Raw genomic sequence first — 13,714 nt, 5'->3', positions numbered from 1 at the left:
GGGCCGGGCCGGGCCCGGGCTTTTGGGCTGGCCCGAGCCCGTGCAGTGCACTAATATGCACTACCAGATTTCAAGGTTACAAAACAGATATACATAGTTTCATACACAGCAGGCAACGCTGCAGAGGCTACAAAAGTAGTGCGTCTGCGAAACCATATTACTCCGCTGCGTATCATTCTTCCTTATTAAAGCCTAGGTGACTGTTTGGATGAATTCAAAGAGCAGTATAAAACAAAGTGGTAGCAGTGAAAATTACAGTCGAAGCTGTAAGGCACTCTGTACTTGGACCCTCTGGCTATAATTTTCGCTGTGTGCAAACTACTTTATAGGCGTGGATGAAGTATGGGCGATTTCCCTTCCAGCCGCGCGTCAGACCAGTTCTTGCTTCTCGTAGTCTCGATGAGTTGGAGGACGAAAATGTGCCAAGAAGTAAAACGAAGTCCAGAAGATTGCCATCCACAGCACTTAAAATCTGTCCCAACGAGCAGACTTAGCCTGCGTGAACAGGCACGCTAGCTTTGGCAGCATTGCCTGCTATGTATGAAACGGAGAATAGTAGCCCTGTACGAATCAGACCTGAAAGAATCTGCTTGTTCTTTACATAACAGCATGACTTTTAGGGGCATAAGCAAATAGCAAAAGAAAAGGACAGGACAAAACACTCTTCTCATCCCTCCTTATCTATTCATGTGTGTGTGCAGAACACACACTATTATGTTTCATTACATCAAAACCAACTAGCTTATCAACAAGTTTTGCCACCATACTCTGGGACAACCTTTAGTGGCTATGCAGAAGAAGCCAGATTGCAGCTTGGGATCATATGGATCTGACAGCGACTTTGAGAGCGAGCCACCGCTGCTAGAACAATTGGGCATCAACTTCGACCACATACTGCAGAAGACGGTAGCAGTGTTGAACCCCATGAAGGACCCGGACGCGGCCATACTGCAGGAGACTGACCTGGCTGGACCCTTAGTCTTTTGCCTCGCGTTCGGAGGGTTCCTGCTGCTCACGGGCAAGGTGCACTTTGGTTACATCTACGGAATCGGTGTTCTTGGTTGCTTGGCCATGTATTCGCTGCTGAACCTGATGAGTGCGTCCGGCATCTCTGTAGGCTGCACGGTGAGCGTGCTGGGCTACTGCTTGCTCCCCATGGTCTTGCTCTCCGGTTTGTCCATCCTGTTCTCGCTGAAGGGCAGCCTGGGCACCGCCGTCGCACTGGCCGTCGTCGTTTGGTGCGCGCTGTCTGCGTCCAAGCTGTTTGTCACAGCGCTGAGCATGGTGCACCAGCAACCACTCGTTCTCTACCCCTGCGCCCTTGTGTACGGTGTATTTGTGCTCCTCACCATATTTTAGCATCCCCATAGCTGTCGCGTGTGTCCGAGTGGATAAAATGCCTGCGCCTCCATGACGTACTTGAAGTCTGGCTCTCCCCACCTGCCGGGCAAAGCTCTGTTGTCAGAGGCAGAGGTCATGTTGTGCTACGTTGCGCTTTCTGTAACTGGTGGGGGGGATGACTCTTGCAGTGCTCAATGCACCCTATGTCTACCAGCGTTGCTTGGAATTCTTCCAAGGAGCTCTGGCAACTGGTGCATGCGCATTTTTCCTCATGCAATGTAGCAGAAGCAGGGCACATTTCTGTAGCTAATGCTTTTCTTGAGCCCATAAGTTTCATTCGTAGTGGCACCTGCGCCCACTACTGATTGTCATTCAATTTTTTTAAACCACATTCTTTTAATTTGCTGCCAAAGTAATGGCACACTTGCCTATTCAGAGAAGTAAATATCTGCAGCTAAAATGCAACTTTCTGCTCTTTTTTCCAAGAAATAACTTGAAGCTTAGATCACTGCCTCTTGTGGACAGCGTCTGGCAGCGGTTTTTGCATTGCTTAAAAAACGAATTTCTAAGCTGAGGTACAGCAGTGTACTTGTTACGGTAACTGTATCCTTAACTCAAACCTTAGTATTTGGATGGAGTTTTACTGCCAGACTTTAATACATTTGACGAGGGCACTTTCATGTTTTATATGAAAGTAGAATGCAACAGTCTCTGCACACCCATGTGTTGTGATACTGTGGTGCTCATTTAAGACCCTTCAGGTGGTCGAAATTAATAAGACCTCCATATGGTGTACTTCAACACTCAGAGCATTGTTCTGGCGCAAGAAAACTACACATCATGTAATGTATCTTGGCACCAAATGTGGATATTAAGGCAAAATACAGTAAATCCCTGCTGTATTCTAGTAGCTAGTTACAGCAAAACTTAGTTTGGTTTATTGGGGTTTAACGTCCCAAAGCAACCCAGGCTACGAGGGATCCCGTAGCGAAGGGCTCCGGAAATTTCTACCACCTGGGTTTCTTTAACGTGCACTGACATCGCAGTACACAGACCTCTAGAATCTAGTGTGGCTGGATATGGCTGCACAGGTTCCAACAATTTGCTTTAGCTCTTTTCGAGCAGACAAAGCATACAATGCTGCTACGATTATGCTGGCACTCAATTCATGCTCCTTCTGTCCATCTACACCATGGCGGTAACCAGCAACAAAGGAGGGATGCAGGAAGCTATCACAATTCGATTTCACATGCCCAACATCTACCAGATGTATCTTAGCTGGCCTTAACCGAGATGTAACAGAACACAGTGGAAATGGGAATTGCAGGCAAAGATATGGTGATGCAGTTACGTGGAAAATGAGTGTGCCCATAAACGTGGAGAAATGTCTGCCTTGCCTGGTGAACCCTCCAGAGACCTGGCAATGGAAAATTTGTGCAATACGTTGGATGATGGAATTGCAGGTGCAGGAGACATGAAAGGAGGTTTATTGCCATAAAAAGCTCTTTCTTGGCTACCTTTAGAACCTGTGCTGCTATTTAGCGAGCGTGGTCAAAGTTGTATTATTCTCCTGTTCTTCAGGAGCTTCTAAAGAGCTGGCAGTCAGCACGAGCACATTTCATGGTAGTGGTCAAAGAAAAAAAAAGTGGATTCATGTTTTTAAGCATTCATTAGCACTGAACAGTGCAGCCACCATGTACGAGGGCGGACCACCCCCGAAAAAGGATTTTTTGGTTAAAAACTTTATTAACCTTTGCACAAAATTCCTTCAGTCACCTTCAAAGTACTCTCCATTAAATATAATGCACTTGTCAAGTCTTTTTTTTCCCACTGTTTGAAGCATCTCTGGAACTCTTCAACTTTGCTACCGTCCAGTCCCCTTTGCGAAGCTGTTTTTACGGCCTCCACATCACCAAAATGCTTCCCTTTTATATATTTTTTCATTCTCGGAAAGAGAAGAAAGTCTCACAAGGCTAGGTCTGGTGAATATGGAGGGTGGGGAATGACAGGCCATCACCAAGAGGCCAAATAGTGGGTCCCTCGTAAGGCCCTGTGTGCAGGGACATTGTCGTGATGAAGGAAGCAGTCAACTGATCGCCAAAGTTCCGAGGCTTTCCTCCGCACATCCTCTCGCAGACGTCTTAAAACTTTCAAATAAAAGTGCTGGTTAACAGTCTGACCAAGGGGAACAAATTCTTGATGCACAATTCTACAAAAAAAAGACAAAGATCATCGTCTTCACATTAGATTTCAGTTGTCTTGCTTTCTTTGGTCGGGGAGAGTAGGGAGACTTCCACTGGCTTGACGCTTGCTTAGTTTCTGGCTCATGCCCGTAGCACCAACTCCCATCACCTCTAATGACTTTGGTCAAAAAAATAGGATAACTTTAGTCCCGGCTCAAATTCAATCGGAAGTTTTTTTGATCCTGTGTGAGAAGGCGGGGAACAGATTTAGAGGAAACACATCTCATTTGCAACCGCTCAGTCAAAATCCGCTGGCACGAGCTCCAACTTGCGTTTGTCACTTCTGAAATTAGGTCCAGCGTGAAACGACGATATTCGTTCATTTTTTGGCGGATGTTTTCGTTTTCATCGTTTCAAGACGTTGAAGGACGCCCAGAACGAGCATGGTCTTCAACACTCATCTCTGCACGTTTCAAGCACCCAAACCACTCGAAAACGCGTGCGGCTCATAGCATCCGCTTTAAAAGCCTGCTGTAACATTTGGTAAGCTTCCGTTGCCGATTTCTCATGCAGGAAACAAAATTTCAAACACGCTCTTTGTTCTTTTAAATTTGCCATAACGATTTCAAAGGCAGAACAAAATAACTGCAAGCGAAACACAACGCTGCACTCAAAACGTTAACTTACAAACTGACACGTCTGCATATCTGCTTCGTGAAGGTTTCTACTTACCACATTTAGAGGTAGAACTCTCTGCTGCATCTATGAATGGCAGCACGCTCTCAGTTCGGTTTTTTTTTGGGTCCCCCCTCGTATAAGCACACATATCAGCGACGAAAACCTTAATCTTCCTACATGCTTTGGAAGCCTCAAAATTTTCATACTGGACATTTCCCAGCATACAACCAGTTCGAAACGCAGCAAAAAAATATTTTAAATCGTGTTTTAGAACCCAGAATAACATAACTTATACGTTAGAAGAAAATCGGCAACTGGCACCCAAATGCTTCCCAACAGCGTTCTTTTTTGAGCTTATATGCGCTGTTTGACTGCAGTAATAAGCATCCATTACCCAAATATTTGTTGCAAGCACTTGGAATGAGTTGGGTTGCATTTCCTGCATTATGTAGCTGCTTTTAGACATCCACTTTCCTCAAAATACAGCTTACAGGCAAGCTTTTTGCCAGCCCGACGATTTTGCTGCAGTGAGGGCTCATTGTAAATTGCTAACCATTACCTTTGTGCAGACTGCTGTCTAGTAGACAAATATGCTGTTGCCTGAAGATTTCTGAGTGCCATCTGGCATTGGATACCTGATCAAGTTTTCATAAATGGCAAGCCCATGACCAACATTTCTGACGTTTTCTCTATCCTCTCTGTATCACGTTGTAAGCATCCTACAAGGGCATCCTCAAAGCAGTTCCCTCAATGTCACCTGTGTAGCATGTGCAGTACATCTTCGGTGCTGTCCTTCACGATGCAAATCACACTGTTTCTGATTAGAACACGTTTGTGATGTGCTTGTAAATACCACCTCCTTTTCATGCAAGGATGCTGACAACATGCCTTTCACTTGGGCATGTAATATTTCTGGCCAGTGTGCAATTGGCATAAAAAAAGACATGAGCATAAAACATATAAAGATCTAGCAGAAGTGGGTCAGGGGACCTTTAAAAGAGTTTTGACACAAAATTTCAAAACTGAGGTATTTGTGTGGTTAAGTCTAAGCATCAACATCGAGCCCCCTAAAATTAATTTTGTTTTTAAAGACTGTGAATGACAAGTCAAGTGTAGCGCCTTGCAACAGAGACATGAGCACGATAAATTGGTGTCACTTGGTAGACAGTTCGACATCTCTCAGCTTCAGAAACATTTAGCAAGGAGCACCCAGGCCTGAAATCCCTGCTCCTGGTGGTTTACTTGAGGGGCATGGACATACGTGACCAACAGTCAAGCCTTCATTATATGAGGTCTGTTAGAAAAGTATCTGACCTTTGGCCGAAGAAAAAAAAATGGCATAACTGGAGCGTTGGAAACCTAATTACCTTCAAAGTAGTCTCCTTGGGACTCCACACACTTCTCCCAGATGTGCTGCCACGGTTGGAAGTATTCCGAAAAGGCCTTTTTCGGAATGGAGTTTAGCTCAGCTGTCGTTGCAGCCATAATGTCCTCTCTTGTGTGAAATTGCGCTCCTTTCAATGGCCTCTTGATTTTCGGAAACAACCAGAAGTCACAGGGGGCCATATCAAGAGAGTAAGGAGTCTGCCGAACTACAGGAGTCTGGTTTTTCGCCAAAAAATCTCAATCAAATGCGAGGACTGTGCAAGAACATTGTCATGATGGATGCGCCAATTTCCTGTTGACCTCAACTCCGGTCTCTTGCGCTGCACAGCATCGCGTAGGCGACGGAGGACACCCCTGTAGTACTCTTTGGTCATTGTTTGACCCTGGGGCGTGCGTACTCGTGGTGTGTCACACAGGGAGACTCCAAGAAAGCAGTCAGCATCACTTTGACGTTGCTGAGCATTTGGCAGGCCTTCTTTGGTCTTGGGGATGTAGAATGCTTCTACTGTGACGACTGGGATTTGGTTTCCGGGTCGTACCCGTACACCCAAGACTCGTCACCAGTGATTATGGTGTTGATGAAGTCGCGGTCACTGTTTGTGGAATCCAGCGTGTCCTGTGAGACTTCAACACGAAGCTGCTTTTGCTCCACCGTGAGCAGCTTCGGCGCGAATTTCGCCGCAACTCTCTTCATGGCCAAATCTTCGGTGATAATGGAATGTGCAGAAAAACTACTGATGTTCACCTCTTCCGCAATTTCTCGGATAGTCACACGAGGGTCCCGCATCACCAGAGCGTTCACTTCGGCAATGACCTGGCCATTTCGGCATGTTGATGGCCGACTGGAGCGTGGCTTGCTCTCCACCGATGTGCGGCCATCTTTAAACCAGTTGTACTATTGCTTAATTTGTGTGCTGCTCTAAGCATCATCACCGAAAACCGTCTGAATATTCCGAATGGTTTCCACTTGGCTGTCGCCCAGTTTCTGGCAAAATTTGATGCATTAGCGCTGCTCCTGTCGCACCGCCATTTTGCTTGGACTAAAAAACCGACGAGAGCACTGCGCACTACCTCACTCAAATGCTGCCTCCCAGCGACTGACGCTATCGGCAGGCGGGAAAATATTCGTGCATGCGCACGACGGCTCAAGGTCTGCTGGTGCAAGCGTGCTTGTTTCATATCCATCAGGTGTTCGCAAAAAAAAATAAGGTCGGATACTTTTCTAACAGACCTCGTACTTGTGCCATATACTTGGTGCTCAACACTAGCCAAACTTGTCACAATAATAACTACACAACCATTCACTACACACTAGAGCAACTGAGGTTCCACACCCACTGAACCTACAACTTCTCATTCTATCTCAAGGAGAAAAAACAAGGACTCTAAAAAATTTGTCAATACCTCAAAGATGCGACATATACTGGCGATGGTGAGCAGCATATGCCTCACATTACATTACTTCAGCCCTATCTACTTTGGATTAATCTGTGCTGCCTGAACTGTGATGGCATCAGTTTGTCAACTGTTGGAAGCTAACATGATGGGGCAATGCCTCCTGGATACACGTTGACTCGGCCTGTTCAGTTGCACTATTTGCTGCAAAACAGAAATGCCTGTTGAGGGCATTGCATTAACAGAAGGTTTGGCTGGCAGCTATAACAGCTACACATTATACAGGGTGTCCACGCTAACATTAGCCAAGGGTTAAAAAATAAAATATTTGAGGTAGGCCAGGGAAACCACTTACATACATCTACCAACCGGCTTGCGCATCATAGGCAATTTTTTGTTTTGCAATTAATTAATTAGCAATTAAGATAATTTTTCTAAATGCGTAAATATTGATTTTAGACAGCAAATGTGAATAGCAAAGTTGGAGAGCACCTTCAGAAACCCCCATTCAATTTATTTGCGATAAAGAAAACCTCACGTGTATCTTTTTTCCGAGCCCCAAAGAAAGCCCGCGAAATACAAAAATATCACGTGACTAGCGCATTCGCGCGCCACGACTGTGCTGCTCTCAACCGTGGCTTGAGTGAACTAAATCAGCTGCTGGCAAGGCGCGACGACCTCAGTGCGCCGGCAGGCCGATATGTCAACGGTGGTTGCGGCGCCCGCGTGAGCCAGTCTGCAAGCGTGACGGTGCAAGTTAGAAGTTGCAAGTATTTTACTTATCGTCTTTTGCCTCTGAGTGGCGAATAAAACTGTCAAATTGTGTTTGTCACCTTTGGCCATTTCATAGCTCACAATGCCCGGCGCGTTCACTGCAACTTGCACCGTCACGCTTGGAGACTGGCTCTAGCGGCCCCGCAACCACCGTTGACATATCGGCCTGCCGGCGCATCGAGGTCGTCGCGCCTTGCCAGCAGCTGATTTCGTTCACTCAAGCCACGGTTGAGAGCAGCACAGTCGTGGGGCGCGAATGCGCTAGTCACGTGATTTTTTTTTGTATTTCGCGGGCTTTCTTTGGAGCTCGGAAAAAAGATACACGTGAGGTTTTCTTTATCGCAAATACATGGAATGGGGTTTCTGAAGGTGCTCTCCAACTTTGCTATTCACATTTGCTGTCTAAAGTCAATATTTACGCATTTATAAAAATTACCTTAATTGCTAATTAATTGAAAAACAAAAAATTGCCTATGATGCGCAAGCGGGTTGGTCGATGTATGTAAGTGGTTTCCCTGGCCTACCTCAAATATTTCAATTTTTAACCCTTGGCTAAAGTTAGCGTGGACACCCTGTATAGTGTTCAGTGCACAGACGACTCTATGCTGTACACCCTATACTGTGGAGTTTGTATTCATTCTGTAAAAGCCTCCTTTGAATACTTGGCAGTTACAAGCCCCTCCAGTACACTAACTTATACAGCTAACCGTTTGAAGCATCTGCATTTGTTCATGTGAGTAGCCACCAGACATAAGCTACCTACCTCAGGGCAGAGGTCTGGAGCACTTGCTAAAATTTAACAGTGTAGCATGCACTTAACAATAGCCTTCAAGTCAACTGCATGCAATGCACCCGGAAACATCTATTTCAACCACTGGCCAATGCGTGTTAACGTTCAATAATGTGCTGTGCGCAAAAGCTGCCAGACTTGCCTTTGCAAGTTGTGCCTGTACAACACAAAATCTGAGGACATGTTCACTCATGGAACCAACCAGGCAAATTAGCTACGACCCCTAACCAACGATTCTGCACAGGAAAACGTCCAACGTCCGTCTGTTTGGAAGCCCACTGTGTAATCTAAATGTCAGACTGCACACTTTGTAAAGGTGCAAATTAGCAATACTACTAATTATCTGCAACAAGATTCTTGTTTGGCATTTAATTATAGCATGACAATGTATTGTACACTGCACATACCATGCGTGCGCTGGTGCTGAATGCATTAAATGTTTTCCTGGAAAGAGGTTTATGGGCCTAGTAATAACGAGCTGAAAACGCCAGCGAACAGGGTGAATAATTCAATACAGATTATTTTGTAATGGCAGTTCGAGCCTCCGCCAGCTCTTTAACTCTTTCTCTACCGCGCCCATTGAGCATCGTTAGCCCGCTAACGATCATTTCATGCCCCAATTTCAGAACCTTCTGCGTTGCTAATGACCACGCTGCAGATGTAGTTTGTAGGCCAGGAACCAAAGTTTTGTTTCCGATGTAGTTTTCTTTTGACCCGCGAGGGGGCACTTTCTAACGCGCTGCGAAGAAATGAAGACGCGGACCTGCGCTCATTGCCCGCCATGTTGCCCGCAGATGACGCCTTCGCCGCTCGACTTCAGCGTCTTCCGCGTTGCTTACAGGCACGATGCGCATCTGGCTTGTAGCCGCAGAACTGAAGTTTTGTTTGCGATATACAAAACGGCATTTTTTGAACGCACTCCGAAGATGTGGTACCATCAAACTCGCTTGGCAGCCTCCGCATGTGTGGCACGCGCTCTAAGACATAGCAAATCTCAAGACTGCGTTTTGTCTGCGAATGATTTAATCGACGTCCTGTGCAACAACGAGCCTGAAAATGTTGCAAGATGCTGAAGATGATTCAGTTTTCACATCAGTGATGATGGAAACCAGCCTGAAACACAGGCGGCCCCACTCCGATGCACAACTATAGGGTTTCCAGTCATTGTTTTGTAGCAACAATACTATTCAAGATAGAAATGATTTTTTTTTTGCAGAGAGTGGCCAAGAGTAACCAACATTTTGCATATTTCAGAAAATTTTTAACATTTTTTTCTTTTTAAATACAAGCGTGTTTTTGCAAGTTTTGTTGAATTTTTTTCTAAAATCTTGTTTGTAGCAAAAAAATTTTTTTTGTGGCAACATGGAATTTGTTGTTTAAACGTAAATTAATACGAAGCACCTTTATTCAGCTGTTTTTGGGTACTGCAATCAACATTGAATGCAACAGTTTTTACAGAAAAAAAAATGTACTAAAACTTTCAGAAAACGATAATTTTCCCCATGGTAGGAAAAGAGTTAAGTAACAGCCGACCAGCAACAAAGATTACCAGATTCTGATGACGGAGTCATTGGCAAGTACTTACGCCACAGTTGAGGCAAGTGTACCTTGACGTTACTGAATGCGCATAGAAATGCCGAGCGGCTCCTCGGACAACATTCAAAATCCACTCGACACCTGCGACTGAAACTTGCTAGAAGGCATCTTCTTACGCCCATTAAATAAATCATATACTTTTGCTTGCAGTCAAAATTGATCTTGCACCCCTTCAATGTACGAAGCCAACAAAATGTCACCTCCGTACAAAATTTGATGATGAACAAACCAGAAACCTTAGAAGAGCAATCACCTATAAGTGAGAAACATACACCTTGTGGCATTCATACGATGGTGCACAATGGAGATACAGTGCTTTCAGTAAACTGCATAAAAATATATACTGTTCACAAGAAAGACATGATGAATCTATGTGTGAACAAACTTTCATTTGTTCTTGCATAAAATTTTTAAAAAGTGGACAACAACAGCTAAGCTAGCCAAGCTTAAGCCTTTTAATATGTTCATTTTGAACACTGTACACAACACCAGCTAAAATTCCCAGCTGATTAGAACAATTCACCATGAAAATTATCACTCCTCTTGGATAAAGCACATGTCCAAATGTGATTTTATAAACTTCTTTTCGAAGAATTTAGCACAGAAAGGGCACTCGACCAGAGCTAAAACATTTCTGGTGCCCACATTTGCTGTGACACCGTCTGCTGAATTCAGCGAAGATGATGTGCTCGCTTGATCTCTATTTCCAGTGGAGTTGACGTGCTCTTTCACTGTCGTATCAAATATTATAACACAGTCATCATCAGACTCACTGTCAGAGCTCAGAAGGTCCCTTATGAACTTCATTTTGGTTGCACTGCTTTTCCTGCTGGCTCGCTCTCCAGGCTGTGTTTCCTGGCCCAGAAAATCTTGCAATGCTGGCTGAGTTGAACAGGATGGAACCTGTACTGAAGGTTGCACTTCCGCCTCAGCGACACATTCACTTGAGACATGTTCTGGATGGGTCGTTCGGTGACCTTGACTATCAGGTACGGATGCCGACTCGCTGACACTGCGTGGGGGTATGAGCAGGGTCCTGATGTCTGCTCCATCCGCCAATTTTGGTTTCTTCGTAGCTTAAAAAAAAAGAAAAGATACGTTCATAATGCATTTAACTACAAAATATCTCCGGTATTTACACTATGAAAGTTGGTAAGGAAGACAGTTGCTGATGACCACAGCAAGAAAGCCAGGCATGCAGAAACAGTTTGCAGGAAAATGCAAAAGCACCCATTTCACAGCAAGCAAAGGAAACGAAATGTGAGGCCTGCTCACCATTGTTAACTGGCAAAGTACTATCCTTTCGCTTGTCCTTACATTCCTTAGGGTCGGGCTCGCGTATTTTTATGAAGGTGCCACCACACTTGCGCTTGTGGTCGGCCCACCAGGGATCCCTCTCAGATGGTGGGTGGTTCATGACTCGCTTGACAATTCCATAGAACGGCCTTTGATGGTGGCAGGGGCCATTACAACGCCACCAGTGGTAGTTGTCCACCTCCTCATTACCCTCCTGGCCAGGATAAAATAACATGAAATAATGTGTTTATATTTTCACTGTCTTTAAAACACCACAACAAGCACCAGAAGTTGGAACATAATGCAACCTTTTGTATAGTCTCCGTATTGCCTCTATTGTTTAACAGTGCATTACCCTGCAGAAGCTACAGTAAAATAATGCAACATTATCTGAAACTCAGCAATACTATACAGCACATAACAAGGATGGGCCACTTTCATGTGTGAGTGATAAGCAAAATTAAATATTGAAATGAAATTTAAGCGCACACGAAAAACGCACACAAGAGGAGGATACACACAGGACAGGCGCTGTCCTGTGTGTATCCTCCTCTTGTGTGCGTTTTTCGTGTGCGCTTAAATTTCATTTCAATATAAGCTATGCACCATCTAGCCCAAACAGAAGTTTTGTTAAAAAAAAAATTAAATAATGCATTCATTAGTTGCTTTAAGGGAAAATGCGAGAAGCAAGGCAGAAGGAGTGAATAACAACATTAGATAACACATTCATTAAGCTGCTTTAAAGGAAAATGCTAGAAACAAGGCAGAAGGAGTAGACAGGTAATGCATGTTATAGTACACAGGTAATTATTTCTCTTAACAGCAAGTTGGTATGGTCACAGTTAACTGTGCGAAAGGACGGAACACAGCAAAGCGCTTTTAAGTGAGGCTTGATACAACACAACCGCTGCTGAAACAAAGAAGTGTGATCAAACAGTGAGCAGAAAAAAAAAAATGCAACAGTAAAACATCTTCACTTTTTTTTTTTTTTGCACAGCCATACTATGTGAATAACAATAATATTATACTCGCAATTTTACTACTAAGGCTACAACACTTAGCACTTAGTGGGAGTAGAGCAGTAAAACAAGTGCATAACGCACTGCATCGTCTTGAGCATGCTTGTTTCCCTTCGTCCCTGTCCTGTTTTTACACAGCTAAACATTTCTAACACGTCATCCTCAGTTTCGGACTTTTCCACTCCCAGCCTAACAAAAGTTGCTAATAAACGCTTAGCGCTTTGTGGGAACAGGGCAGCGGAACACAACGTGCACAAGACGCGCAGCAGCGTTGCGTCTTGTGCATGTTGTTTTGCTCCGTTCCTGTCCCGTTTTCACACAGTAAACGGTTCTAACACGTCTTAATGAGTTGAGGACTGTTCTACTCTCGGTCTAACAAAAGGTATTTAGAAACGCTTAGCGCTTTATGGGAACAGGGCAGAACACAACGTGCACAAGACGCGCAGCAGCGCTGCGTCTTGTCACGTCGTTTTCATGTCGTTCCTGTCCCGTTTTCACACTGTTCACGTTTCTAACAAGTATTGCTCAGTTCAGGACTATTCCACTCTCGGTCTAACAAAAGGCAAACGCCGATTCGCCAGCCATCCACAACACCTGTCCACCGCAGTAACACACGCTGAAAGACTACTCCAGCGCGTTGGCGATTAACGTTCTGCTCGGGTATACTTGGTTTCACGTGCAAAAGCACGTCCGACGCTAGAAGCTGCACTTACCACAGATGTCTCCGCCGGCTTCTCGATGCTCGGTTCATTCAATTTCAACAAACTCTCGTGATACTCATGCTCGCTCAACTGCAGCGCGAGTTGCAGGCTCAAGAGATAATCTTCATCTTCACTAGCCATGCTGATCGCAGAAATGCTGGTCAGCAGAAACGCTACACACTTCGCAGACGCCAACAATTGCAGTTAATACAATCTACCGTGGATTGCAAAGACCACACCGCCGCGCACAGCGCGCTAAGACAAAGGCAACAGAATACACTACGTTAACTACGTCCTACGTTCTACTATAGTACACTGTAGTTCTACTGCTTGCCTCCCAAGTTGCCCAGTTGCCTGGCGTAAGGCTAAATGGAGGAAGACGATCCTCATGTCACGTGACTTTTAATGACGTCATTTCAAAATGGCGTTTGTTTAGGTACATTTCTGGGTACTTTTTGTTGCAAAATTGGGTAAAAATGGCGTCGCAAATTTTTGAAACGTCCCTAGCCATAGTTTCTAGGTCGCTGGCGTCTCCACGGTTGCCACGGTGACCAA

General features: G+C 44.8%; 2 protein-coding genes across 2 annotated transcripts; one reads left to right on the top strand and one right to left on the bottom strand.

Moving 5' to 3' along the window:
- The first annotated feature begins 789 nt into the window (after positions 1-789).
- On the top strand, positions 790-1,384 carry Yip1d1 (Yip1 domain-containing 1). Its single transcript, XM_089575681.1, has one exon. The coding sequence runs from the start codon at positions 790-792 to the stop codon at positions 1,357-1,359; it is 570 nt and encodes a 189-aa protein (XP_089431807.1). The 3' UTR covers positions 1,360-1,384.
- Positions 1,385-10,580: 9,196 nt separating this feature from the next.
- On the bottom strand, positions 10,581-13,528 carry LOC149352267 (uncharacterized). The gene is made up of 3 exons (XM_089581429.1): positions 13,172-13,528; positions 11,419-11,653; positions 10,581-11,219 (listed from the first exon to the last, which is right to left on the bottom strand). The coding sequence occupies exons 1-3, from the start codon at positions 13,298-13,300 to the stop codon at positions 10,678-10,680; spliced, it is 906 nt and encodes a 301-aa protein (XP_089437555.1). The 5' UTR covers positions 13,301-13,528; the 3' UTR covers positions 10,581-10,677.
- Between the last annotated feature and the right edge of the window lie 186 nt (positions 13,529-13,714).

The sequence above is a fragment of the Amblyomma mixtum genome, chromosome 3, assembly GCF_055824585.1.
Source record: "Amblyomma mixtum isolate Tamu chromosome 3, ASM5582458v1, whole genome shotgun sequence".
NCBI lineage: Eukaryota > Metazoa > Arthropoda > Arachnida > Ixodida > Ixodidae > Amblyomma > Amblyomma mixtum.
Note: the sequence above shows the minus strand (reverse complement) of the source record. Positions and strands in the feature narration are given on the sequence as shown.